The 27,187-nt window shown below is 40.1% G+C and overlaps 1 protein-coding gene across 1 annotated transcript in view; it reads right to left on the bottom strand.

Annotated features, from left to right (window-relative positions):
- Nucleotides 1-324: 324 nt before the first annotated feature.
- The window catches only part of B4GALT1 (beta-1,4-galactosyltransferase 1), a 67,598-nt gene continuing 40,735 nt past the window's right edge, over nucleotides 325-27,187 (bottom strand). Inside the window, exons 3-6 of the mRNA XM_070742185.1 lie at nucleotides 16,039-16,226; nucleotides 14,508-14,630; nucleotides 6,857-6,961; nucleotides 325-5,163 (exon numbers count right to left, since the gene is read on the bottom strand). Coding sequence (XP_070598286.1) covers nucleotides 5,028-5,163; nucleotides 6,857-6,961; nucleotides 14,508-14,630; nucleotides 16,039-16,226 — 552 coding nt within the window. The 3' untranslated portion in view covers nucleotides 325-5,027. The remainder of the gene's footprint in view (nucleotides 5,164-6,856; nucleotides 6,962-14,507; nucleotides 14,631-16,038; nucleotides 16,227-27,187) is intronic.

Below are 27,187 nucleotides of genomic sequence, written 5' to 3'. Positions count from 1 at the left end.
CTTCCTGCAGGATCCAGGAACCCCGAGATGACTGAGCGGTGCAGGGAGAAACTCAGCTGCCCTCCCTTGGATGTCAGGCTAACAATTTCAGAAGAAGACCTTGTTTGAGTTAGAATTGCCAGTGGGATAAGAAGAAATGCCAATTTTCCATTTGCTATTCAAGTATCTCCACACCCCACACATGCAAAGTGAAAGCAGAACAAAAGCCCACATATTCTGATGACTCAGATTAAATAGACATGTTAACTGACCATTTGTGATGCAATCACAAGGAATAAGGGAAGAAACATCCAGGATTTAAATACAACAGCAGAAACATTGCAGTTACTGTATAGCCAACGTTTATTATTTCTTTCTTTCATACTGTTTTCTGTAAAGGCAAAATTGATCCACAGCAGTGCTAAAGTAACTGAGCAAACACTGTTTATCGCTTTACCCCATGCACTCCCCAAAATATTTTAAGGCACTTCTCTCAAACACCTTGAAGAGATGAAAATTATAATCTGGTTATTGAATAAGGTTCTATGGCAATTTTCCCTGATTTTCATGTGCACATCCAAGTCACACGCGCTTACATACAGGTAAGCCCATGCCTAAGCTGTGGCGTGTGACAGATAACATAATAGTTGCTTGCTGGAATGTGTACTTATAGGCCAGAAAACCTATTTGCTGTATCCATATTGGAAGTTGGCTTTTTTTTTAAAGGCATCCACGTGTCCAGTGAAAATAGGAGAAATGATAAGTGAAAAGTAAGATCACAACTTGTACTTTGTAAACTCAGCCTACTACATTATTTCAATAAAAGGGTTCTGGGAGGTTTTATGCTACTTTTTTTCACCAGCAGAAAAGCTGACTGATTTCAGAAGAACAGAAATGTAGAGTACTTGATTAGCATTTGAATGGGGCACCACAAGGAAATCCTTACAAAACTACAGTTGAAATTCAACAGTTGAAATAAAATCCGCAGAAGAAAGCAGTGGCAAATGACTTCCATATTGTTGCCATGGAAAAGTGACCCTCATAAAGAACTGAGTGACTGGAGTGGACTTTATACTGCATCTCAAATTTGTCTGACCAAAGTCTGATGTAACATATTAACCCTGACAAGCTGTAAATACCATCTATATTCAGTTAGAAGTTCTCAAAATGTTACAGGATTTCAACCTCCATTTTGATATGTAATTTTACCAGCTTTTTTGTATGTTCATTTTCAGGGTGCATGAGATTGTTAAGGCAATTAGGAGCTGTTGTGTAGCAAAGAATGTAGAAGAAAACCCTAACCTTAAAATTCACATTTAACTTACATCACAAATTCAGTTTTAAAACTAATGCCAATGCAGATATTTGAACATTGTGCCTCCTGCTTCTATGGAGCTGGAGAAACCAAGGGAAATTTTAGTAACATGTCAGGTTTAGAGAAATATTGAATATAGTTTTAATTTTTTCCAAATGCTACAAGAAGAGCTAATATTTCTATTAGATGTTTTTAAAAAAGGGTTTCATCTCAACAGGACAAAGGGATCCCTTGTTCCAATAATGGTGGGATTGCTTATTTTGGCCATTTGCTTTTCTCCATGTGATAAAAGGAACAAAAGGGGAAGCCATTGGCACCCAATTGCTTCTCCCATCCAACTTTCTCCATAGTCTAAAATTTAAGAATGCCATATACTAAGAGCTATACACAAGACCTTTCATCTGCTACACAACTGGCTGCCAATGTCCTTGGGAGAAGTTAGGAAACACATAGCTTCCAGTGAGATAACAGGGAGAGAGCCTCTGCTCTACTTCAGGGATTGCCTTAGATGTGAATAAACTAGAAGGTGATGTGCACGTCCTCTGCTATTGTAAGCAGCAAAAACAACCTTGGCTAATTTGATGTCCTTGAGTTGCCTTGGATTATATTGAAGCAGACCAGTTTATGAAAGGCTGACTGAAATGAACCAGGAATGGTTTCCTTTGATGAGGCAGTCGGACAAGTGGAGTTGAAAAGCTATTGATGGCCAGTACGATAGAAAACAGGCCTTCCTTTCCCTGACGGTTGAGGGATGTGAATATTGTAACCCTCCAAGATACTTTCTTAAAACAGATTATTTTGCCTCTATTTAAAAGAGAAAAAAAAGGAAGGGCACATACAGGAGAAAGCTAAACTTGGAAGTTATCTCCCTCCCTGAAAATATGTGAGTTCTGAACAGGTCCCTAATCACTGGTTGGGATCTGCTTGATAATAAAAATGCTGAAGCTGTTGGGAGGCTATTCCTTTTATAGAAGGAAATCACTGGAGACATTCTCATAAAAGCATGTATTTGTGAAAGTAAAAATCAAGGATGTTGAGTCTTGGGATGCAAATTCTACTTTGATCCTCAAGCCATGCTTCATTGTCTTCATCAACAGTTCATAATGGAATGGGAGAAATGACAACATCCCAATTTATGCCATAATTTATGATTCTGCAGACATGGAAATGAATATATTTGGAAGGCAAACTGAACATTCTTGTGAAGGCAAATTCTATAAATCAAATATGATGTTGCCTGCCATTTATTCTAATCTGATTGTACTAACACGTCATTTTATGCTGCAGTTGCCTTAACCCTATTACCCTGTAATATTTTTAACAGTAAAATCCAGCAGCAGACCTCAAATTTTACACAAAACACTGACAAAATATATCTTTGTTTGACATTTTGTAACATTTAGGCTTTTACAATCGTAAACATTCCTGACAAAATCATTTTAAAAACCAAAAGGCACTTTAAAAAGTTGCTAAGTATTTGCCATGCTCCAGTAAGAAAAAAGATAGCATTAGAGCAGTAGAAAATGAAACAAAAGTTTACATTCACATGTAAGGCAATCTGGCAATATAATGGTCCTTAGGTGGATCGTGGTTGTTGTTTTTTTGCAGTATCAAGAATGGGCTTCACTGAGGAATTCCATTTGAACTGTTCTCTTATCTTAGAGATTTTGCTACTGGTTACTGGCATACTTCTCTGCTACAATTTTGCCAGGTAGAGCAAAAAGGAAATTAAAAAGTCTTCCCCACTTCCATAGGAGGTCTCTGATAAATTAGTTAATGCACCCCAAGTCTTCAGGTTATCATTTACCTCTGCCAGTCCGTATTCCTTGCAAACAGCATATTGCTTACAACCACAAGTGGTTGCTACTTTTTGCCCACAAAAAGGTTTGACTTCACTACAGGGTCTAATCCCTGGGGCCACTTTCCTTTCTGTGCTCCTACCACAATCTGGGTAGGCTTTACATCCCAATAGCACATGTAAACATACCAACTCGGGCAATAAATGGTCCCAATAGGCTTAGGATATTCTTCCTCTCAACTCTGTTGGAAGCCCATCTATATGTTTTAACTAAGCAAGAACTTTGCTTTTTTTTTTTTATCTAGAAAACTGAATGGCTCCCTCCACTTGCTGTATTTAGAGAAAATCTGGAGGCATAACTTCACATTGGACGAGGAAATGCCAGGAGACTGACTCAGAGTTGATAAGTTTTGGTCAGTTGGATAGTAAAGCTGTCTCACTCTTGCCAAATGTCCATGTCTCCCGTTCCTTGTTCTTAAGACAAGGACAATTCTGCAGAAGTAGCTTGGGAGGGACCCCATCAGTGTTCCACAGGAACAGAGATGTTTTTCACATGAATAAATACAATGTTCAGTTTAATTCCAAAACAGATGTTTTGCAGGCCATCTGTTTGAGCACTACACATAGGCTTTGTCCTTTTGAAATACTTCTAGAAGTGGCTCATTTTCAAATAGCAACAGCAAATAAGCAAGCTAAGGTTCATGTATTGCTGGTCTATCAATATTAAGCCTCCGTGGATCAACACATGAACTGTGACTTCCACCTTTCAGCATCCCTTGTGCCTTTGAAGTTGATATCAGCATCCCTTGATATTCACAGGTCATACAACAATGTGTTGGCCCCGAGTGTCAGACTTGGATGCATGCTTTTTCCTTTCTATACCTTAGGGAAGGAACGCTGTGTGATCTGGGTTATAGTGCATATTTTAAAACCTGATTTCTCTACAATCACCCAATTAGCTCCAGCAAAAATTAGGAAGCTTCGATTAGCAACCTAACATGATTGGGTTTTGCATGGAAACAGATAGGATAAAATTGTTTCATTCATACTTTCACCCCACAGTGCAGGGAGCCCAATATAAAAACTGGGTTGATAGCCCTGTTAGATAAGGCAAGCACCATGGTTTCAAGATTTTGGCTTGTTGATACACTATTGGGCAAAGAGGCCTGCATTATTTAAATCTCCATGCCCAGCAGAAAAATAACGCAAAGCTGTTTGTTTTGAGATTTCTAGTTCCTCTTCTCCCCACGGGAGGTTACAGACAGAAAGGAACAATTTTGACAAGATATGGGGAAGATAAATCAAATATGTAAACTCAAACCACTTTAGCAGCATTTTCCAATCCTTCCATCTGTACCCACAGCAGTGAATTTTCATATAGTGATCTAATTTTTAAATTAAATTGGGAAAAGAGCAGGAAGAAAAGGAAATGACTTACCACTGCAGAATAACTCACAATTTAGAAACAACAATATTTCCAAATTGTGACCCTCGTTATTTCAAAGTGGAGAGAATTCCCGTCAAAATACATAGGCCTCTATCGACTATGACCCTTTCTTAGGTTAGCTTCCTGACATAAAAGAGAGCTTTTTGGAAAGGGAAAAAAAAGAATGCTTCAATACAACTTTCTTTCTTTTTTTGCGATGCTTCCATGGGACAACTTCCAAGGGAGATTGAGAACCTAAGTCTCCAACCATTCCCTGAAAATTCATATATTTACAACTATTTATTTTTATAAAGTTTTTTAAAAATGAAAAAGAAACCCAGAAAAATTTGGGGTTAAAATTCTCATTTGCCCTGCCAATTGCAAGACCTCAGGATGACAAAACAGGTGTCCGTCTTTCAAGTTGATTGCATAAAATCATTTATAAAATGCTGAAAATTTGATTTGTCACTCGTTGGATATTCCAAGTCTTCTATTGCATTTCTGCCACACTATCTTTTTGGTGATCCAATATCCACTGTGATTTTTGTATATAATTGAAATTTTTCAGTTTTTATTACGGTATAAGTCAGAGAGTTTAGGCCATCAGATTTCATTGTTTCCTTTGTATGAGCAATTTTGTTAAACCTGTGAAAATAAAGTAGACACAGTTGGTATATATCAATTTTCCATTGGCCTTTTGCAAATTGTTGGTTACAGTAATTGATTTGCATAAAACTGCATTTTGTATTTTACTTCTCTCCTACATATATATTTTTGCTAAGTGTTTCTCAGAAGAAGAATATAAAAAGTTATATATTCAAAGGTTAAACATTTAGTGGCAAAGAGACTGTGCTCACAGAACAGAATTACTGATTTATAACATAGATTTTGGTGGTGGTGGTGGAAGTAGTTAGAACTTAGTATTGCAGGCAAAGTCTGCCTACAGCTTGGGAGTTTGATCATGACAGACTCAAGGTTGACTCAGTCTTCCATCCTTCAGAGATCAGTAAAATGAGGTCTCAGATTGTTGGGGGCAATATGCTGACATTGTAAACTGCTCAGAGAGTCCTGTAACGTGCTATGGAGACATATATAAGTCTAGGTACTCTTGCTATGCTTTTATTTAATTTGTATCCTGCCTTTATTATTTTTACAAATAACTCAAGGGGGTAAACATATCCAATATACTTTCTTCCTCCTATTTTCTCCACAACAACCACCCTGTGAGGTAGGTTGGGCTGAAAGAGAGTGATTGGCTTAAAGTCACACAACTGGCTTTCATGGCTAATGCAGGATTTGAACCAACCGTCTCCCAGTTTCTAGCCGGGTTCCTTAACCACTAGACCAAATTGATTCTTGTTATATGTAGAAGTCCGATTATGGAAACCATGTTTTTGCTTTGGATCCACTTCTGATTATGAAAAATTAGAATTCAACTGAAACTGATTATGCTGTTGGTTATGCGATTATGTTGTTGGACTTGCGCTGGGCAGGCCCAGGTTCTAATCTACTCTTAACCACAGATCTTTCTCTATGACTTTGACCCAGTTCAGACTACTTCAGAAAATTGTTGGAGCGAATGGGAGGAAAGGTTACTATGTATGTTGCCATGAAGTCCTGAATAAAATGAAGGATATAAATGTAACAAATAGTAATGTTGATAAGTTTTGTTTTTCAGTTGTGAATACATGACAGAGGCTGTTTGAAACACACCATAAGTATTGTACAGTGGTACTTCTATCTACAAATGCCTCTACTTACGAACCTTTCTAGATAAGAATCGGGTGTTCAATATTTTTTTGCCTCTTCTCAAGAACCATTTTCCACTTACAAACCTGAGCCTCCGAAACTGTAACCAGAAAAAGCAGGGAAAAGCCTCCCTGGGGCCTCTCTAGGAATCTCCTGGGACAAAACAGGAACGGAAAAGGCGTGGAGAAGCCTCTGTGGGGCCTCTCTAGGATCCTCCTGGGAGGAAACAGGGCCTCCACCTTCCCTGTGGTTTCCCCAATCGCACACATTATTTGCTTTTACATTGAGTCCTATGGGGAAAATTGCTTCTTCTTACAAACGTTTCTACTTAAGAACCTGGTCACGGAATGAATTAAGTTCGTAAGTAGAGGTACCACTGTATTTTTTGTCTTCTAAAATGGCTTTACTGAATTTCATCCCAGGATTTTTTTTTATAGTCCTAAAAAGACAGACCTAGTATTTGAAAGAATATCTCTATAAATACATATAACGCTATTTCATGATGAAAATATTTATTTCAGGAGCACCAGAACAAAGTTAATAAAGGCTACTTGGATCTCTATGGGCAGATGCAGCACGAAGGACCTACCTCTGCGGATTGGGCTCATTTTTATTGTCTCTCATGTGGCGAATCATTCGACATTTTCCAATCGTAGCATCTGGGCGGGAAATACCCATGCCTTTAAAAACCAATCTACACAGGGAAATAAAAAGTCAGGTTTCTGTTATATGAACATTCTTCTCTCTTCTTCTTTTAAGGAGGCATAATTTAGCAATTGCCTTCTCTCATTTTATTGCCATTATTTATAATAGCATTTTCCAGCAATTATGTGGAACTAAATGGGGAGCTTCAGCTGTCACTCTCAGGCCATCAAGCACTAGGATTGGTTTGCTCCGTGGTGAGTGCAGTGGTGGTGCAGTGGTTAGCATGCAGTACTGCAGGCTACTTCTGCTGCCTGCTGGCTGCCTGCAGTTCGGCAGTTCAATTCTCACCAGTTCAAGGTTGACTCAGCCTTCCATCCTCAGCTTTCCGAGGTGGGTAAAATGAGGACCCAGATTGTGGGGGCAATATGCTGGCTCTGTTAAAAAGTGCTATTGCTAACATATTGTAAGCCACCCTGAGTCTAAGGAGAAGGGCGGCGTAAAAATCCAATCAATCAATCAATCAATCAATCAATCTGTAAACCATATGGAGAGGGCTATAAAGCACTGTGAAGTGGTATTTATTCATTAATTAATTCATTCATTCAGTTTTTATGTCGCCCTTCTCCTTAGACTCAGGGCGGCTTACAACATGTTAGCAATAGCACTTTTGTAACAGAGCTAGGCTATTGCCCCCACAATCCAGGTCCTCATTTTACCCACCTCGGAAGGATGGAAGGCTGAGTCAACCTTGAGCCGGTGATGAGATTTGAACCGCTGACCTTCAGATCTACAAGTCAGCTTCAGTGGCCTGCATTACAGCACTCTACCTGCTGCGCCACCCCGGCTTCTGTATGTAAGTCTTATTGCTATTGCTACTCCACAGTATAATATTATGTCCCTGTTTGGCTTAACAGCTGCTATACTAAGTAAACTAGATGCCAGACTCAACCACACGAAAGTTATAAGAGGATGTATTAAAATCACTGCTGGCTTCCTGTCCTAGACCATATAGCATCAACACCTGTATGGAGGCAAGGTGCATTAGTGAGAGAACACATAAAAATTATGAACAATTTACCCCTATCTGTGCAGCAGACCTTCCTCATCTATCAAGCCAGAAGATTCAAATCCAGGAAACCCTCAATGGCACTTGCCCAACATCTGCCCAACAATATTAATAGTGATTCCGAAAGGAAAGTGAAATGGGTCCCTGAATGCCCAAAAGACATATAAGTCAGTGTTTCCCAACCTTGGCAACTTGAAGATATCTGGACTTCAACTCCCAGAATTCCCCAGCCAGCAAATGCTGGCTGGGGAATTCTGGGAGTTGAAGTCCAGATAGCTTCAAGTTTATTTATTTATTTATTGGTTTTGTATGCCGCCCCCCTCCGCAGATTCGGGGCGGTTGCCAAGGTTGGGAAACACTGATATAAATGACCCCACAAAAAAGGAGCCAGGCTTTGAAATATCATGTCAGCGATAGACAATGCTGACTAGTATTTGCACCTCACGTGGCAGGTGCTGGGACCCTCTGAATAAATGGGGCATAGTATCCTCCCCTCAGTCTTGTCAAACTGTAGAATCACATCATGACTGGCTGTAAGCTGAGGGTGTAGACTAGACCAGTATCTGATTTTTTTTTTTTTTAAGAAATGCTGTGCTTCAATAGTTAAATGGCCTCGATTTTTGGATTTGAACATAGATCTTTTTATCATTTATGTTTTATTGTGTTTTACTAATCTAGGTGTACATGTTATGCTAGTTCGCCTATGAAATGCCACACGCTAAATAAATAAACCTTATCTCAGAAATACACGTGACATCCCTTTGACGAAAGTTAGTCATTAACTCAACCCATGCTTTGTTATTTCATTCTACATAAACGTTATGACTACAACAGGTACATCGATATCAAGGAACTTCTCTCCCATTAATTAATATGATTTAAGGCTGCAGTAATTAACTGGACATCTCCAGTCAAATGGTTCTATTTTTTTTAAAATATACTTTATTAATTTATACAAAAAGGAATAAAACAGGGGGAAAGGGGGATGGGAGTACAGAAAAGAAAAGTGGGAGGGGAGTGGGGTAAACAATATTGTTATATCACAGCTTATATATATTATTGTATATACATTTCGGGTATTTGTCCATATGTAAATATTTCGTATTCAGAGTTCTTATTTAAATATCTTATAGCTGTAATATTTGATAATCCAACAGTAATGTGGGAAAAGAAAGGATAGAAAGGGAGAAAAGGGAGAGAGAAAAAAAGAGAGAAAAGTGAAAGAAGAGAGAGATAGCAAGATGAGAAGTAGTACCTGCAAGCAAGCAGGCGTTTGGGTTGTGGCGACTTAGATGGATTATATTTATTGTTTTTGTTAGTAAAATTTAATCATAGGTTGTAATATTAGTAGATTTATAATAGTTATCAAATGGATTGAACTCAGACAGGGATTGAGTTATTTTTGATCTGATTTTTGGTTATACATATCTTTATTTTGGTTAATATTAAGCAATTTTGGTTATTTTTCGCTTTGTCACCTTTAGAGTTGGATAGCCACCTGAACCATTTCCCCCAGGCCTTGTAGAACTCTGAATCATTTTTGTTCTGAATTTCCATTGTTAATTTTGTTAGTTCGGCACATTCCATAATTTTACTAGTGATGGTTAGATTTGTCGGAATGTCTTCGTTTTTCCAATGTTGTGCATATGTTAGTCTGGCGGCCGTTAGTATTTGGATGGTGACGTATCTGTCTTCTTTACTTAATTTCTGTCTAAAAATGCCCAGAAGAAATAGCTGGTTCTATTTTAATCCACTTTTTGTTCAAGGGCAAGGGGCCATACTTAAGGATACAGAAATGATATGCTTAGATAGTCAAAAGAGGATAAATAAGGGGAGGGTCTCATGATTCTCCTTTGAAGTTCTAAAAGCTTATCCATAAGTTGTCCTGCCTGCCAAAGAAGGGTTCCACCTCAACTCCCAGAGGCTCTTTAAGCCTGACCTCCTTGCTATCCAGCTACTGTAGGAAAGGTGGGGGACAAAAAATGCTTACATTCATAAATACACGTGCCTCTTGACAAAAGTAGGAATAAAATAATGTTAAACAATGGCAGTGTCAGCTTAGCAACAAAGAACATGAGCGTTGAAAAACAATTTTCAGAGCAATGGTGTAAGTGAGAAACAGGAAATGCTGGTGACCTTGTAACTCTAAATATTATTGCTGTGTAAGAGATAATATAGTTCTCTACTTGGGGCGGGAATAGTAAAATTTGCTAAGTATATTTCTAAGCTTCCTGAAAGAATATTTTCCTCTAAGTTGTGAACATAATTTATTTAGAATTAAAGAGCATGATTCCTAGCAGAGCCCAAATATTGGATTCTGGTATAAACCAGAGCCTGGTATTTCTCATTCTCTTGTTGGAATTCTAAGAATACCATCTAAAAACTTCTGTTTGCCAAACTTAACACCTCTTGACATAAAACACTTCCTGCTCATCCCAAACACAATGTGCACCTAGTACTATGTGCCAAAGAAACGAGTATTCAAAGGGACTGAGTGGAAACACTATTTGCTTTGTTGCTAAAGTCTTAACCCAACAGCAGGCAGACAGCGTCTCACTTTGTATAAATCAAGAGAGGAGCGCTAGAAGACAAGGAGAGCAGCGACCCTTGAATAGCATGGAGCGTGGGGCAATGTCCCTGGATCACCAGCTTTCTAAAACAGCAAGAAAAGGAACATTGCAATGTCCCCTGGTTCCCTCTGGAAGCAGGCCTCTACAGTTTACTTTGCGGCTGCCATACAAATGTTTCTTCTCTAAAATTAATATCACTAGAAAGGAGAATGCAGGGTATTGTGTAATGGGCTTCAGTAGACAAGAATCAGACCAGCATAGCTAAAACAGCTTCTATGTGACATGCATGAGTCTCAGAGTTACTGTATTTATGTGACTTGCTGTGATGTACAATCATAATGCCTATAAGGAGGCATTGAACTAGAGATCTAAAGTGAAAGGGCTTAAATCTTGTGAAAGTCCAGCATCTTGCTGATCACAGGTCTATTCTAAAATGGACATTCTAAATCTAGACTCTGCTTTTCTGAATCAGTTGCGTATATGAACTTGCTACTTGTTTTGCTCTGGAACAAATCCAAACACCTTCTTTAACTCAGATTGGAACATTTTAAGAAACACGCTGGCACATTGTCTTTAGATGACACTCTAGTGCAGGTTTTTATTTTTAGATAAAGATATAAATATTCACTGTGGGATAGTTTTATTTTTTATTGCTTTAAATCAAGGTTGTAAAACTGGATTTCATTGAGGGCCAGATCAGCACTGTAGTTGTCCTCCACGGGCTGGCTGGTAGTGGAGGGAGGAAATAGGATGGGCAGCTTCCTGCAGTGCCCTGCTGGTAAAAACAGGACATGGGGTAGCCATGGGTGGTCCCCACGCATCCCGTTTTGGCCAGCAGGGTGCTACAGGAGGCTGTGCAGGACAACAGGGTGTGTGGGACCCACGTCCCATTTTCACTAGCAGAGCCACTGCAGGCTAATCCTTTGCTATTTCCAGGCTGGCCACATGGGCCAGATCTAAGCACCCCACGGGATGAATCCAGCCCATGGGCCTTGAGTTTGGCACTCCTACTTTAAATGAAAGCTGATGTATGTGCTGTCATTACTTTGGTTTAACATCTGGTTTCTCTTGTTGGCTCCTTCCGTGTTATTGCAACCAGGTTTAAAGTTAATGACATAACAACCCAGCTCATTGTGTACATGGTAAGTAATTGTGTATAAGTTATTATTATTATTATTATTATTATTATTATTATTATTATTATTGGATTTGTATGCCGCCCCTCTCCGCAGGCTCGGGATGGCTAACAACAATGATAAAAAAACAGCAATCCAATTAATAAAACAACTAAAAACCCTTCCGTCTGGGGCGGAACCTCCTAATTGTGTATAAGTAAGCTCTGGCTTCTTTTGTTTAGGGTACAATCAAGCAAGTGCAGACAAGCTGCAAGTAGCCCACAGAAATGTCTCATTCCCCTTTCCACCCTTAGTTGTGGTCTAAAAAAAAGCAGCTTATGAGTTTACGTAGCGAATTTTGCCACTTGAAGACAATATCTGCCATAGCGTGATGGAGAGTGGCTAGCTCCATGTATATGCTAGAAGGAAGTGAAATATTTCACAAGAGTCCTGCTAAAGCAAATGAAGGGCCTCTCAGCATTTTGAGAGGCCCATTAGCACAAGGACATTATTGGCTGCCTTGCTCACATTGAGATCCATCAGCATTAGGACATTATTGGCTGCCTGCTCATGTTTTGCAGCAGCTGATATTTTGAGACATTTTTTTCTCTGAACTCTGGTGGCAATAAGCAACATTATGATTAAAAGCTATTAATGGGTGCTTTTCAAACCTTCTAGATTGGTAGCACTTTGAATAGCAAATTCCTTAGTTCAACTTGTGCATGTAGGGTTTATTTTCATCTCCCGTAAATCTTCCACCTTTCAGCATCAGTGGACCATCCTAGAGGTGAGTTTAAAACCTTCTCTTGATTATTTTCTCACCTCTTACATAACTTCATATACCATTCATCAAATATTTACAGATTAGAATAAAATAGAATAGAATAACAGAGATGGAAGGGACCTTGGAGGTCTTGTAGTCTAACCCCCTGCTTAGGCAGGAACCCCTACACCACCAGACAAATGCTTATCCATCATCTTCTTAAAAACTCCAATGTTGGAGTATTCACAACTTCTGGAAGGAGGTGTTCCAAGGATTAATTGTTCTGTTGGGAATTTCCTCCTTAGTTGCTTTCCTCCTTGTTTAGTTTCCATTCATTGCTTCTTGTCCTACCCTTAGGTGCTTTGGTGAATAGGCGGTCTCCATCTTCTTTGTTGCAGCTCCTGAGATAGTGGAACACTGCTATCATGTCTCCCCTGGTCCTTCTTTTCATTAAACTAGACATACCCAGTTCCTGCAATTGTTCTTCATATGTTTTAGCCTCCAGTCCCCTAATCATCTTTGCTGCTCTTCTCTGCACTCTTTCTAGAGTCTCAACATCCTTTTTACAACGTGGCAACTAAAACTGAATGCAGTATTCTATGAACACTTTAGTTATGTATTTAATATATATATAGTTACTTAAACCCTGCTAAAGTGAAACTAACCTTTTAGATGATCCTAACTTTTTAACTCCAATTGTTTTGGAAGGAAATTTAGAACATTCATATTTGAGTGGGCTTTTTCAAGTGCTGTATTACGAATAGTTAAGGTTCTGTGAGCCCAGAGAAATTACAGGGAATTGCCAGCAGTTTCTCCGTTCCAGTTTTGAGTCCTGCATAGAAAATGCAGGAATGATACAAGAGATCCATGTTTCAATGTGGGTAGACATTCAATATCTTTATGTTCAGAGTATCTTTCTGAATTCCTTACAGTTGGAATATTCACTTGATATTTAAAGTTGAAAAATTCACAGGATGTTTACAAAGGACTTCATATTTTGATGAGGGAGTTCTTATCTATTTTACTGCACAATAACCTTGGCGTTATATTTTATTATGTAATCCGACTAAAATATCACAATACAAGTGAGGTGGCAGGGGCCCAGAAAAGAACTTGGTTGGAGAGTTATTTAAAAATGTTCTTCCAAGCATAAGCAAAGTGCTGAAAGAATGCTATTGAGTCATTAAGTAGCAGAACATCCTAATGAAAATAAAATTTAAAAAACAAATGATATACTTGATTGCAGTATATGGACCTAGCCCAGCAGTTATAAATATTAACATAAGCAATCGTTTTATTAGAAGCAAAAGATAGATTTGTTTAAGAAATTGGTGGGTAGAAGATTCTCAGTTGTATCACATCTGCATCTTGAATAAAAGAGAACACAAGGCAGGAAGATCATTTTAAAAGACAAAATCTCATTTCTCTAACAGGTAAGAAACTGACACAGGGACAGGTATGAAAACCTCTTGCCATTTACTGTAGTCTCAACAAGGCTCCTAGAAGATACAACACACTGTCAGGGTGAGAGAAATAGATGTACAGTACTTAATAGGAGAGTGGTCGGCTAGTATTTGAAAAATAAATGTATCTTCAATGATCCCCTTCTAGATTAGTACTCAAAAATGATAATGGACAATGATGGGGGAAGCATCGCCCCCAAAAAGCATGGCTTAATTAAATCAAGCTCTTTGTACACTGATTAGAGGCATTCTCAATTTTAGATTCTAAGCAAATTAGTACTTTCCAGATATGATAATCTGAACTAAATTGATACTGGCTCTTTTGTCTACATTTGAGATGTGGATAATTGTTGCTCTAAGTCAAAAATGGCTTGAAATGCATCAGGCCACTGTAGCTATGTTTGTCAAGACAAACTCTTCACATGCAAATATTTCTTAAAGATCAATTCTGAATTTGCATTCTTGTACCCATAAACATACATGCCAGAGCAACATAGGAAGAAACCATAAATCAACAAATGTCACAAAGAGCACCTACTGTACCGGGCACAACCCCCAAAATTAAAAAACATACCCAGCCCCAAATTCAACATTAACTAAAAAGATGAGGGATCTTACCTGTTGTAAATGTCATCATCTTCACCACCCCAGCCCCAATAATTATTGGGAAACCCATTGATTTTTTGGAATTGCTCCTTACTTAAAGCAGACACACCTCCAAAATACTGATTGTAAGGTAACCTGGAAGAAACAAAGTTAAATTATTCATATAAAATCATGTGATCACAGAGAAACTTGGATTATATCTCTAGTCACAATTCTAGATAGGAGTGATCAGAAAAAGTAATGTGTTGCATCAGACATGTCTTTGCCAATATATAAGTCTGTGTTTTCTGAAATCTGAGTTCCGAATTCATTAAAACCATTTTTCAAGTTGTCGGTTGGCGGGCCCCAGGGGAAGAGCCTTCTCTGTGGCGGCCCCGACTCTCTGGAACCAACTCCCCCCGGAGATTAGAACTGCCCCTACTCTCCCTGCCTTCCGTAAAGTTCTTAAAACCCACCTTTGTCGTCAGGCATGGGGGAACTGAAACATCTCCCCCGGGCTCGTACAATTTATGTATGGTATGTTTGTGTGTGTGTGTTTGTTAGTATATCGGGGTTCTTTTTTAAACTTTTTAAAATATTTAAATTATTTGAATTTATTTGGATTTGTATGATTTGTTTATGCCTGTTGTGAGCCACCCTGAGTTCACGGAGAGGGGCGGCATACAAATCTAAATAATAAATAAATAAATAAATAAGGAGCCAAAACTACTTTTTTAAAATACTGAAAATATTTTATCAAGATTTTGATAAAAATGGAAAAAATGAGCTCTATGCTTCATTTTTAAAGGTTTATATAGGAAGAATAATTCTGTAATTCAAGAGGATAGAAACAGTACTAGCTATGTTTGTAACTGCTGCTGCATAGATCATAAATTACTTCTTTAAATATTCTTTTTTTCCTGGATCCATTGCATATTGCTGTTCACTATTTTCTGTTTTTCTTTCCTATCTTTATACATTTTTTTTGCTTTTCTATATATTTTTTAATCTCCATGGTTTAATTTTGTAAAAAAAAGTTATTCGTTAAATATATTTTTATTATGCTACATACAAACATATTTGCACACATGTGTCTCTTGTGTATACATTTTATACACATACATATGCATTTGTATATGTACAGATACCATACTAATTATTCAAGCTTAACTGAGCTGTCAGCAGCATCTAGGTAACCTTGTCTGAGCTTGGAGGGCAAGCTCAGAAGGTAAGGTAGGGACTGGTTAGCACTTAGATGGGAATATAAAGTTGGAAACTAGACTGGACAGTTAAAAAAAGTAAGAATAATTAGAGTGTCATTAGAACAGGTGCCACATTTAGTTGTGAAGGTACTGCACTGACACAAGCTACGTCTCAAAAAGAATCACTTTCAACAAATCTTCCCTCCTTCCAATAGTATAATGCAAGTAAAGATATGGTCATATTCTGGCTTCCAGATCCCCATGACTAGTGACTATTTATTATATTGGTTTGCCACCAACTCCCAGTAACTCACTCATATTGGTATATGGTTTATGCTAAATGTAAACAACCAACTTCTTACCGAAATCCAAATTTATCCATAGATACAGAGAGGTGCCTGGGCTGGTCGTAACACTTATAGATATTCCTGTCATCCATCGGGATTAGGTCAACATCGCTAAATACAAAGCAGTCATAATCATATTCTTTCAAAGCTTCTTTGAAGCCTATATTCAGAAGCTTTGCACGGTTAAATGTTTCGTCTCCATCCTGATGTAAGAAAAGGAACAATTGTCATGAGCCTTCAAAAGAGTAGTTGGCACTTCCTGTTTATTACCACCCCCCCCAGAGCCTCCATCAGAGGCAACACAGGCAACGCCACATATTCACATAAGCCTACTATTTGCCAGTTTTCTATCCAGTTTGCCTTGTCTTTAAGACCAAACACAAAGTTTACATGAAAGGAATGTGCTTGTTTTGCCTTTCAATGAACTTTCCTTCAATCTATGGGAAGAGAGAAAGCAGACACAGAGCAAAGAATTTCATTTTGCTCTGCATCAGCTGGAGTTTTCTCAGTGCATTGAGGCTCCGAACTGCAGTTCATCGTGTTGAAAGATGATGCACATTTTTATATGCTAAGATTGTGTACAGTCTTGTGTAAAAATCTGTCTCTTCTTCCCATTCAGGTACCTGAATGTTATCAAAACTTATACTGTACTGCAGTTCAGATATTTTCCAATGAGGAACAATGCCTGCAAGCCTCATTTACAGAGGGAGGAAAGGAAAATCAGCTCCCAATAAAACAATTATTTAGATTGTATTTTAATGTTTATAATTACTTTAATAAAAGAGCCTGCCATCATACAAACAGCTAGATTTATTATAGTGAGAAGCAGAACAAAAGATTCTCTATATGTCAATTGTGTTTGTTCCCAGTGTCATCACCCTTAACTTTTTCTATTCTTTCTCTTCTATGTTTTGTTAACTAATGAAGAAACACAACTATCAGGTTTTTAAAAAGGATTTAGGGTATTATTGTCCTGCTTATTCCAGAGAACTATTTTCTGGCCATGCCTGGATGGTTTGACATGAAGCAGAGTACAGCCAGAATAGCATTTGGCAATCTTCCACACAAGAAAAAAGTACTAAAGGCAAGTAGAACTTTTTGAGATAGTTATATCGAAAGTTATTTTAAAAAATTAATAACTCCATACTCTTTATAATACCCAGATCTGTCCCCAACACAACTAAAAGAGATATCTGATAGAATCCTTCGTTTTGTTTTTATGGTTGGTTTCATTGATTGATTGACTCTTCTACAAGTTGTTTACAGAGATTACTAAAAATAAAATGTACATTTTGGGAGTTTCTAAATTACAATCCAGTTCTACATTTGTGGAACTTGAAATGTAATGGAAATGTTTCTGACCTTGACAAAAATTACATAGCCAAACATAGCGACGAAAATACCCTTTAAGTGATGGATTGGATGAAATTACCATTCTCTCCTTCCAATTAACTCTCTTCAGAGAAACTAGTCAACCATATGATTGTAGTCGCTGTTTACTGTGGATCAGTAAACAAGCAAAATAATAAGAGTGGAGCAGAATTAGGATATATATAAGATCCCCTTATACATGAATTTTGAAGCAGCAGAATTATTAGAGCTGTGTTTTGTAAACGGAGACATGTTTCCATGTCTGTTTCTGTAGATTCAGGAAAGGAAAACCATAATAACATGCCAGAGTGGATAAAATGTTGACCTGGAAAACCAGTGACATAGGGGAAGAATTATTTATTTCTAACACCAAATTATTTAAGATGGATACCATAGAGGTCTTTTAAATGGATTGAGAAAGAGTCTCAAGTGACACGTTATAGTTATTCCCGTTACATTTCCTTATGCAAAGTCACTGCAGCAAAACACATGCAGTTAGTTCTAGCCATTATCTCCAGTAAATCAACTTTAAAAAAAAAGAAAAAAAAAGCCAGATTTGTCTATGGATTAATTCATTTGCAGAATTATAGAAACATAGAAACATAGAAGATTGACGGCAGAAAAAGACTTCACGGTCCATCTAGTCTGCCCTTATACTATTTCTTGTATTTTATCTTAGGATGGATATATGTTTATCCCAGGCATGTTTAAATTCAGTTACTGTGGATTTATCTACCACGTCTGCTGGAAGTTTGTTCCAAGGATCTACTCCTCTTTCAGTAAAATAATATTTTCTCACATTACTTCTGATCTTCCCCCAAACTAACTTCAGATTGTGTCCCCTTGTTCTTGTGTTCACTTTCCTATTGAAAACACTTCCCTCCTGGACCTTATTTAACCCTTTAACATATTTAAATGTTTCGATCATGTTCCCCCTTTCCCTTCTGTCCTCCAGACTATACAGATTGAGTTCATTAAGTCTTTCCTGATACGTTTTATGCTTAAGACCTTCCACCATTTTTGTAGCCCGTCTTTGGACCCGTTCAATTTTATCAATATCTTTTTGTAGATGAGGTTTATCAATTAATTATCAGTTTATATTTTTTTGTATCAGGCAGAGGGCTAATCAATACCAAAGCTACAACTGCAATTTCCTTCCCTCCCCCCCTCCCCCGGTACCACTCATATTACCATTCAAGTTTAGTTAATATATTTTGGCATGAAAATTCCCTATTAAAAGAGCATTCTCATTTAGTTTTTTGTCTTCTCCAAAAAAAGTTAGAATTACTTTAATTCTTATTTTAGCCTTAGTATAATAACTTTGCAAAATAGAAAAGCTGTTTTTATTTATTTACTATTTATTTATTAATTGGATTTGTGTGCCGCTCCTCTCTGAGGATTCGGGGTTGCTCGCAACATATCAAAACAACATACAATATACTGTACATATCTAAAAAATCCAATTAATATAGCTAAAAAACTTTAAAAACTCTAATAACATTTAAAATCATTCATTCCCATTCACACCTACTACACTCTACACTCCTCGGCCAGGGGGCTAGAGTCTAAGGGCCCCAAGCCTGGTGGCACAGATAGGTCTTTAAATTTTTACGGAAGGCAAGAAGGGTGGGGGCAGTGTGAATCTACGGAGGGAGCTGATTCCAGAGGGCAGGGCCCCCCCACAGAGAAGGTCCCACCAAATGACATTGTCTAGTTGACAGGACCTGGAGAAGGTCGACTCTGTGTGACCTAACCGGTCACTGGGACTCATGCGGAAGAAGACAGTCCCGGAGTTAATCTGGTCCGATGCCATGTAGGGCTTTATAGGTCATAACCAACACTTTAAATTGCCTCAGGAAAACAATCGGCAGCCAATGCAGTCCGCGGAGTGCTGGAGAAATATGGGTATGCCTTGGAAGGCCCATAACCGCTCACACGGCTGCATTCTGGAGAATTTGTAATTTCCGACCACTCTTCAAAGACAGCCCCATGTAGAGAGCATTGCAGTAGTTGAACCTCGAGATGTTAAGGGCATGAGTGACTGTGACTAGAGACTCCCTGTCCAGGGAGTTTTGTTAGAAGGGTGCCTATAGTTTTACCTATTTTTAAAAAATTGGCTAAATTGTTGAGAAAAGACTAATTCTCTATCTGTTTATATTTCTAAAGTATTGTTGGATAAATCTTATTCTAAATTGAAAACCGGGAGACTGCTTAATCTTCCTCCCCTAAATGTTGAGCTGAAAGCAGCTAAAACAAAAGAAGTGTTAACTAAATGGTACAGCTTATGTCTCTGGGGATTATCAGTCATCCAGGTCGTGGTGATCCCAAAGGTGCTTTTCCAAAAGGCAACTAGACTTTTCTGGTGTTTTTTCCTTGGAAACATTTTACTTCTCACCCAGGCAGCTTCTTCTGCAGAATTGGTTGTAAGCTGCATCCCAAAGGAATGCATCTTCTAATGAATTTATTCAGTATACATTGGAGACACACTGCCAAAGCAGTAGCCACCGCCTTGTATAGAAATACAGCCATGTGAAAGCTCCCCACCATTGAAAGCAGGAGCCTGAGCAGGAGACTGCATGGGGAAAATTCAACACAATTGTTGAGCCCTTTCTGTATTGTACCATCTGTAAATGGTGTTGCAAAATGAAAATATGCTGGTTGCATTTCTTTGGAAACTGTCACATGTTCTTTGCATTTGCTAGTTCAATCAATGGAAAGGAAACTGCCTCCTGGAGATGAGGGAAGAATTTTCTTTGGCACAAAATGCTTTGACAGAGCAAGGCACCTGCCACATTCTAGCCCTGGCAGCTTCAGCTTTTCCAAAAAGGTGTCAAGAGGAGCAGGTCATGACCAAAAGACTCTGACCTGGAGTAGATTATCTTCTGGCCATCTGGCTTTCTCCCAGTTTAGCCAAACAAACAAGAAGGTATGCTGGGATGGTCTCAGATCAAATCTTGTCAACCAGAGGTGGTATCCAGCTGGTTCTAACTGGTTCCTGCGGTCCAGTAGCAGAAATTTTGTCTTGTTCGGAGAACCGGTAAATACCATCTCTGACTGGCCACGGCCACCCCACCCTGCTAGGAGTAACCCCCCCCCCATGCACCAATTTGGCTCCAAGCAGGGCGGCTTCCTAGGCCCAAAACGGGGTGTGGGGGTGTGACAAGCCACCACCACCCTGTTTTGGCTCCCAAGGGGCTGCAGGGAGGCCTTCTAGGCCCCAGGGGGTGCAGAAGGCCAAGTGCTGCCTGTCACACCGCTTGGCCACACCCACCCAGCTGGTCATTAGGGCAAAGAACCAGGTGCCTGCTCACTCTCCCACTGGCTGGACCTGCCTGGAAGTGGCATGAAAGGGCTTTGTTCAGTTGAAGGTTTGTTCCTGTCCTCAAACAGTTGAGGTCGGCACATGCAAAGTGCAAAGGTTCTCTGACAACTGCGCTTGCAATTGGCTTGCAACACCTGAGTTCCACGTCCTTCCTCCTCCTGCTCCTTCTGTTATGCCTGCTTCTGCCTCTTTCTCCTCTTCCTGGTCCTGCTTCCTCTTCCTCCTCCTACCTCTCCTCCCTTCCTCTGCTTCTTCCTCACTTTCTTCCCTCTCCGAGCAACACAACTGGGCCCGCTCTCCCTTTGCGCACCGCCCCAAGTTTGCAAGGCAAACACGAAGCAACCCAGGTGCTTCCCAAAAGCCTCGTTGGAGGGGGACCCCTTTAAGGAGTGTGTGTTTGTGTGTGCGTGTGTGAAAGTTACCTTAAGTGCTGGGTCTCCAAGGGAATCCCTCTCTCGTTTGCATCTTTTCCAAGACTGCTCAGCTCACTTCAATTGGAGTTTTTTTGCTTTTGTTTTGATGTTTATTATTTATTTTATTTATTTATTAGATTTGTATGCCGCCCCTCTCTGTATGCTGTTCCAGGATGCCTCCTGTGGTTTGGCAACATCCTGCTTGCTTTTCTTGCTGTATTTGTATGTGTGTGTGTGTGTGTGTGTGTGTGTGTGTGCGTGTGTGTGTTTAAAGGGCTTTCACTGTTTGGAGCTTTGCAAGCTGAGTGACTGCATGCTTCTTTGCAAAGAGGCATTGTGCTATGCCAAGATGGTTTGATCTCTTGGTTTTCTCAGCACTTCCTATTGCTACCTGCGAGTCTGCGGAGAGGGGCGGCATACAAATCTAATAAATAATAATAATAAATAATACCTCTTCTTTCCTCACTTCCCTCCTCTCCCCCTCCTGGCACCCCAGCAAGGCTCACTCTCTTTTCTTTCTCGTGCAGCTCTCAAAGCTTGCAAGCTACTCCAGCAAGGTGTTTGTTGTAAGGAATATCTTTCTTGGTTCAGTTCCAGGTTGGAGAAAAGACACTGGATTCATGGAAGTTGCTTGGAAAGAAGGTTTAATGATGGACAGGAACACAGGGCTTGAGCACCTGAACAGAAAAGATGGATCACATGCTTCCAGATGTTAGGTGAAGAGAAAAAGGGCAGATATGCTGAGAGAGCCCTGCTTTATACCCTCTGTTGGGCCCTACTTTGAGAGTCTCCTGTGTAAGAAATGTATCCCAGACTCCCAGGGGTGGGGTTGGGGGCAACTTTGTAGGCTGTCTTAAGTCCAAGTTTGCTTGAGCCTTACTGGCTGATGCATTCTTCCCAGATGCCATGTGGCGAGATAGGTAGAGCGCTAATCCTATCATGTCCTGAGGGTGAAGTTCTTAATCCCATCACCCTGGAGCCGAAGGGATGGAGAGGCTGGGAGCTACTTTGCTACTTTGTCTTTAGATCACGTTTCTCCTTTCCTCATCCAGGGAAACATATTATTCCTGTGTCTTGGAGGGAAACATTGATTCTCTCTCCCTTTCCCAGCACTTCTTCAACATGCTGGATCTTCGGTTTGTTTTGTTGGAAGGGTGAGTTAGAATTGTCTCTTCTTTCCCACTTTCAGGAGGTTTACAGGTCTAATCTGGAAGGGAATCACTGTGCTGAACCACTGAAAAATGCAGGTGGTGGCCTTTGATTGGGAGTTTTCTCTGGAGCAAAGATAGAGAGCTTCTTCCAGTGAAGATTTGCCTGAGTTTTCTAATATTCTTCCAGAGCAGAACAAAAAAAGGCCTCTTCCTATGAAGGCTTTTCCAGTTCTTTATTCTGGAGCAAAAGAAAGCCCTTTCTAGTGAAGTCTTCCCTCTGTGTGTTTATTCTGATTTTCCCCTGGATAAGACCTAAATCATCTGGTAGCAGGTCTTAAATAACAATCCCAGGCTTATTTTTACTCCATGCATGGCCCACCCACTATTTAACTTACCACTTCTGTCTGTGCCTCTTTCCAAAACTGTATACTTCTCTCCCCCCACCTCTCTCTTACACACAAACACACATGGCCATGCTAAAATTGCCTTCCATGAAACCAGTCCCTGGTGCCAGAAAGGTTGGGGACCTGTGAATTAGACCATGCAGGGTCCTGACAGGAGAGTCCTTTTAAGGATTATGTATTAATAGAAAAGCAACTAACTTAGCTCTGATCTAGGGATGAGATCCAGCCGGGTCTGACAGGTTCTGGAGAATCAGTAGCAGAAAGTTTGAGTAGTTCAGAGAATTGGCAAATACGGCTTTGGCTCATCCCAGAATGGGGTGGGGATGGAGATTCTGCAATAACATTCCCCCAGAAGTGAGGATTTTGCAGTATCCTTCACCTGCAGTGGGGTGAGATTGGAGGTTTTGCAGTATCTTTCATGCCCACCAAGCAATGCCTATAGAACCGGTAGTAAAAAAAATTGGATTTCACCGGTGCTCTGATCCTAAACACTAAAGCTGTTGCAGATAAAAAACAGAGGAGCTCTGATCAGCTATCACAGCTAACATTTTGGATCTTAGTGGAGGGCTTAGGAAAGGTGTCAGAATAACACCTTGGGGGACTTGGGGTGGGACCTTATACCATTTCAGAGAAATTGCTGTCCAATGTTTTCTTAAAAATTTCCAGTGTTGGACCACCCAGAACATCTGGAGACAAGCAGTTCCACTGGTTAATTATTCTCACTATCAGGAAGTTTATCCTTAGTTTTAGGTTTCTTCTGTCTTTGTCCATCTATTGCTTCTTGTTTTGCCTTCTGCTGCTTTGGAAAATACATTGCCCCGCCTTCTTTGTGGCAGCCCTCAAAAGACTGTTTTGTGACTTGTCTATCACACTCTTCTTGGGCAAAGAATGTGAGCCATTTCTTCCTTTCAGTGGTCCATGAAAGTACATCTGTAGTATGTAGATGCAGATAATAAAGTCGAAAACAGGTGAACAACATTTTTAGAAAATTATAGATACGTTGAGGTCGGACATGAGAAGGAGTGGCTGGAAAGGGAGGGGCCGTGCCACATGTGTGTTGAGTTGGCCACACACCCCAGTCACATGACTACCCAGTCACACCCACCTAGTCACATGACCACTAAACCATACCCAAGCCACATCCACCAAGCCATGCCCACAGAATGTGAATCCCACCAATGTCAATCACAAAAATCATTCTACAGAAGGCACCATTTCAGTCTTAGTGGACAATCAGATCCAAGCTAATATACAAGGACCACTTTGTATACTATACAGTATATCAAATCCTCCATTATAATTTCATCTCATCACTCCTGGCTCTGGCTCAATATTTCCTTTTTAGGTAAATGTAAATACAACCAGCCAAGTGTGCCAAAAGAATTTCCTGGCATTTTTTCTTGAATGTCTGGTCTACTTTTTAAATTAATCATCTAGGCTGCAGTTTCCTCTCAAGAGAATAAACAAAGGGCAAAAAAAAAAAATGCAGGAAGGAACCACAAACTAAACTACCTTTTGACAAAGATCATAATCTAAAACATACCTCAAATAACTTACTCAGCTTTATGCTCACATTTATGACAAAATATCCATTCAACTGCAGTAAGCATTCACTTTCTCTGCCTTCCATGTTTAAATACAGAGACTTAAACTCTAAATTTCTGCCTCATCTATTCAAGCGCAAATAACACAATGGTGATATTAAATAACTCTCAAGCGTAAGCAGCTTGAAGAGTAAAGACATTTGCAGAATTATTGTTAAAAGTCTAGAAGTCACCAAAATATGGATACTTTGGAAAAGGCCTTACATCATCTTACTTTCTTAATTAGAAAGCTTCCCATTCATTTACAGTAGTCCCTCACCTATCGCTGGTGTTACGTTCCAGACCCGGCCGCGATAGGTGAAAGCCGCGATGGGGAATTTATCGACTGATAGTATTTTAGGGGGGACGCTCCCTGCTCCCTTTCTCCTCCTTCCCACCAGCTCCGGATGCCTGGAGGCAAGCAACGGCCAGCTAACCTTTCCCCCCCCCACTACTACTTACTCTGCGCCTGAGGAAAAGAAGGGGAGGGGGGCAAAAGAATCGCCGCCCCCGAGCATTCCCGACCCACTGCTATTCTTTGCAGCAGTTCGGCCAAACGTTGTCTTTTTTGCCTTGCTCCAGCTGGAAAGTCCCCGGCTGGTTCTTTTTTTCTCTCTCTCTCTTTTCTTTTCTTCCCCCCTCCACCCGCCCAGCACTTCCTCTCCCGCCCTCGAGCCCAGTCTGGAAATCTCCGCCGCGTCGCGTTCCTTTCTTTGCTCGCGCTCACTCGTTCGCACGCTGCCGGGAGCTCTTTCTACAACCCCAAGCACACCGTCGCCGCCACCAACCACTAAGCGCGCCTCCAAAGACTGCCTTCTCAGCCCTGGCGAGGCGGGTTGAACGAGGGGACGGGCCTCCGCCGGAGCTCAGTCCCCGCCCCGCTCATCATTCGCCCAGCCACGGGCTGGTTGGCTTGTCCTGCCCTTCCAAACTTCTAAGTGCCGTATCTGTGCCAACGCTGACTTCAAAACCCGCGATGAAGTGAAGCCATGGTGGGTGAAGCGCGATATAGCGAGGGACTACTGTAGTTAGCTGCCTAGACAGCTGCTGGGGGATATCTTATTTTTCTCATTTTCCGCAGAGTTCCAAAGCCTGCAGCCAAATTCACTGCTGATTTACATAGAAGCAACTCATTCTGCATTTAATAGGGATAACTTTCTATGTCTTCCAGATTGACAGCAATCTTATCCAATTACTACACTGGAGGATATAAAAACAGTAATCCACCTAGATTAACATGTAATTTCATTTCCCTTCAGGAAACAAAGGCATTTGTGAAATTAACTATTGGCTGAAGGACCCATACAAACGTCTGATTAACAATGATATATCAAACCAGCGTGAGCAAAACAATACTGCACTTTATTGTGTAATTTGGTTCTGAACAAACGTATTAAACCGCCAACGAAGAATAATTGGAAAATGGATATGGGACAACAACACCCTCAAGATTAAATTCTTGCCAATCCAGAAAAAAACATTGCAAAGATATTTGATACGCCACCTCCCAACTGTAACCTGATGCATAAAATCTAATTTTGCAAAGCACTGGAAATTGGAGAATGTCATTTGAGCAGTTTAATCAAATAGTAGGTTATTTAATACTTAAATTGGTAAATAGGGTAGATTTGTAGGATTTTTACAGTGTTTCTTGGATCATAGTTTCAGCTTTTAAAAATAGCATGAAATATATTCTTTAAAAGATAAAGAAATTGTTTCCCATTTACCAGTGTGTGCTCACACCTATAGCAAATACCTCCTATCTACACCCTCTACTTTCAGTCACTGAAACATATCAGGAAACCAAAACCAGTTAGTGCAGGGATATCAAATTCACAACGTCACGTTGTCGTCATGTGACATATTGTGACTTTTCTCCCCTTCGCTAAACTGGGAGGGCCTGCTTAGCATCTGACACATCTAGGCTGCAGGTCAGACACCCCTGAGCTAGTGCAAAAATGTGATTGGAAATAGAGGAACAGTGATGGCTGACTGTAAGGCTCCTGTTCTGGTCTTCATCTTAGAAGAGAAAAAATATTCCAACATCTGAGTCAAAATTTATATTTACATCATTTTCTATTTGATGCAGAGGTAAAACAAAACAAAACCCCAGAATGTATCCCTTTTGTAAAACATATGCTTGCTTTGTATTGCAAGATCAAATGCATTTGGATTCTGGCTCAGTTGAAACAAGAGAACATGTACTGCATCTATTTCAGCCCAGGGCATCCTTTCCCAAAGGATGCAGATGTGCCAGCTCTTTAAGACAAATAGTGAAAACCATAGAATCATAAGGTTGAAAAGGACCTTGGAAGTCTTCTGGTCCATCCCCTTAAACATGGGACTAGTACAGACACCTAATCTTCAAGGAATTACAGTATTTCCTTATTTGTCATGGAACTTACTGGCCCTGCATAACTGTGAAACATTTTTGCATTGCAAAAGTTTCAGGTCTATAGCATCAGTGCATGAAGTCTATCTCACAGGTTTGAGCAAAAAGTACATTCAACTCAGAGAAGGCAAGAAGGTAGAGGGTGCCAGACCATTACCCCTGGGGGGAAAACACCTACTATATTTTTCGGAGTATAAGACACATCTTTTCCCCACTAAAAGATGGTGGAAATGTATGTGCATCTTATACACTGAATACAGCTGTTTTTGCTGTCCCGAAGCCCTGCCCCGTGTCCCATTTTTGGACAGAGGGCCTGGGAAGCCTGCAGAGAGCTTTTGAATGCTGGGGGATGGCAAAAATTTTTGCAAAGAAATTGGCTCCCCTGTCCCCAGGAGCTCTCTGCAGGCTCCCCAGACCCTTTGTCTACCTTATTTTTGTGGGGGGGGGGAGGTGTGGAAAACGGCCCGTTTTTCATACATTTTTGCCATCCCCCATTCCCCAGGAGCTCCCTGCAGGCTTCCCAGACCC

This window comes from Erythrolamprus reginae, chromosome 2, assembly GCF_031021105.1.
Source record: "Erythrolamprus reginae isolate rEryReg1 chromosome 2, rEryReg1.hap1, whole genome shotgun sequence".
NCBI classification, from domain to species: domain Eukaryota; kingdom Metazoa; phylum Chordata; class Lepidosauria; order Squamata; family Dipsadidae; genus Erythrolamprus; species Erythrolamprus reginae.
The sequence above is the reverse complement of the archived record's forward strand: the minus strand, read 5'-3'. Positions and strand labels throughout refer to the sequence as shown.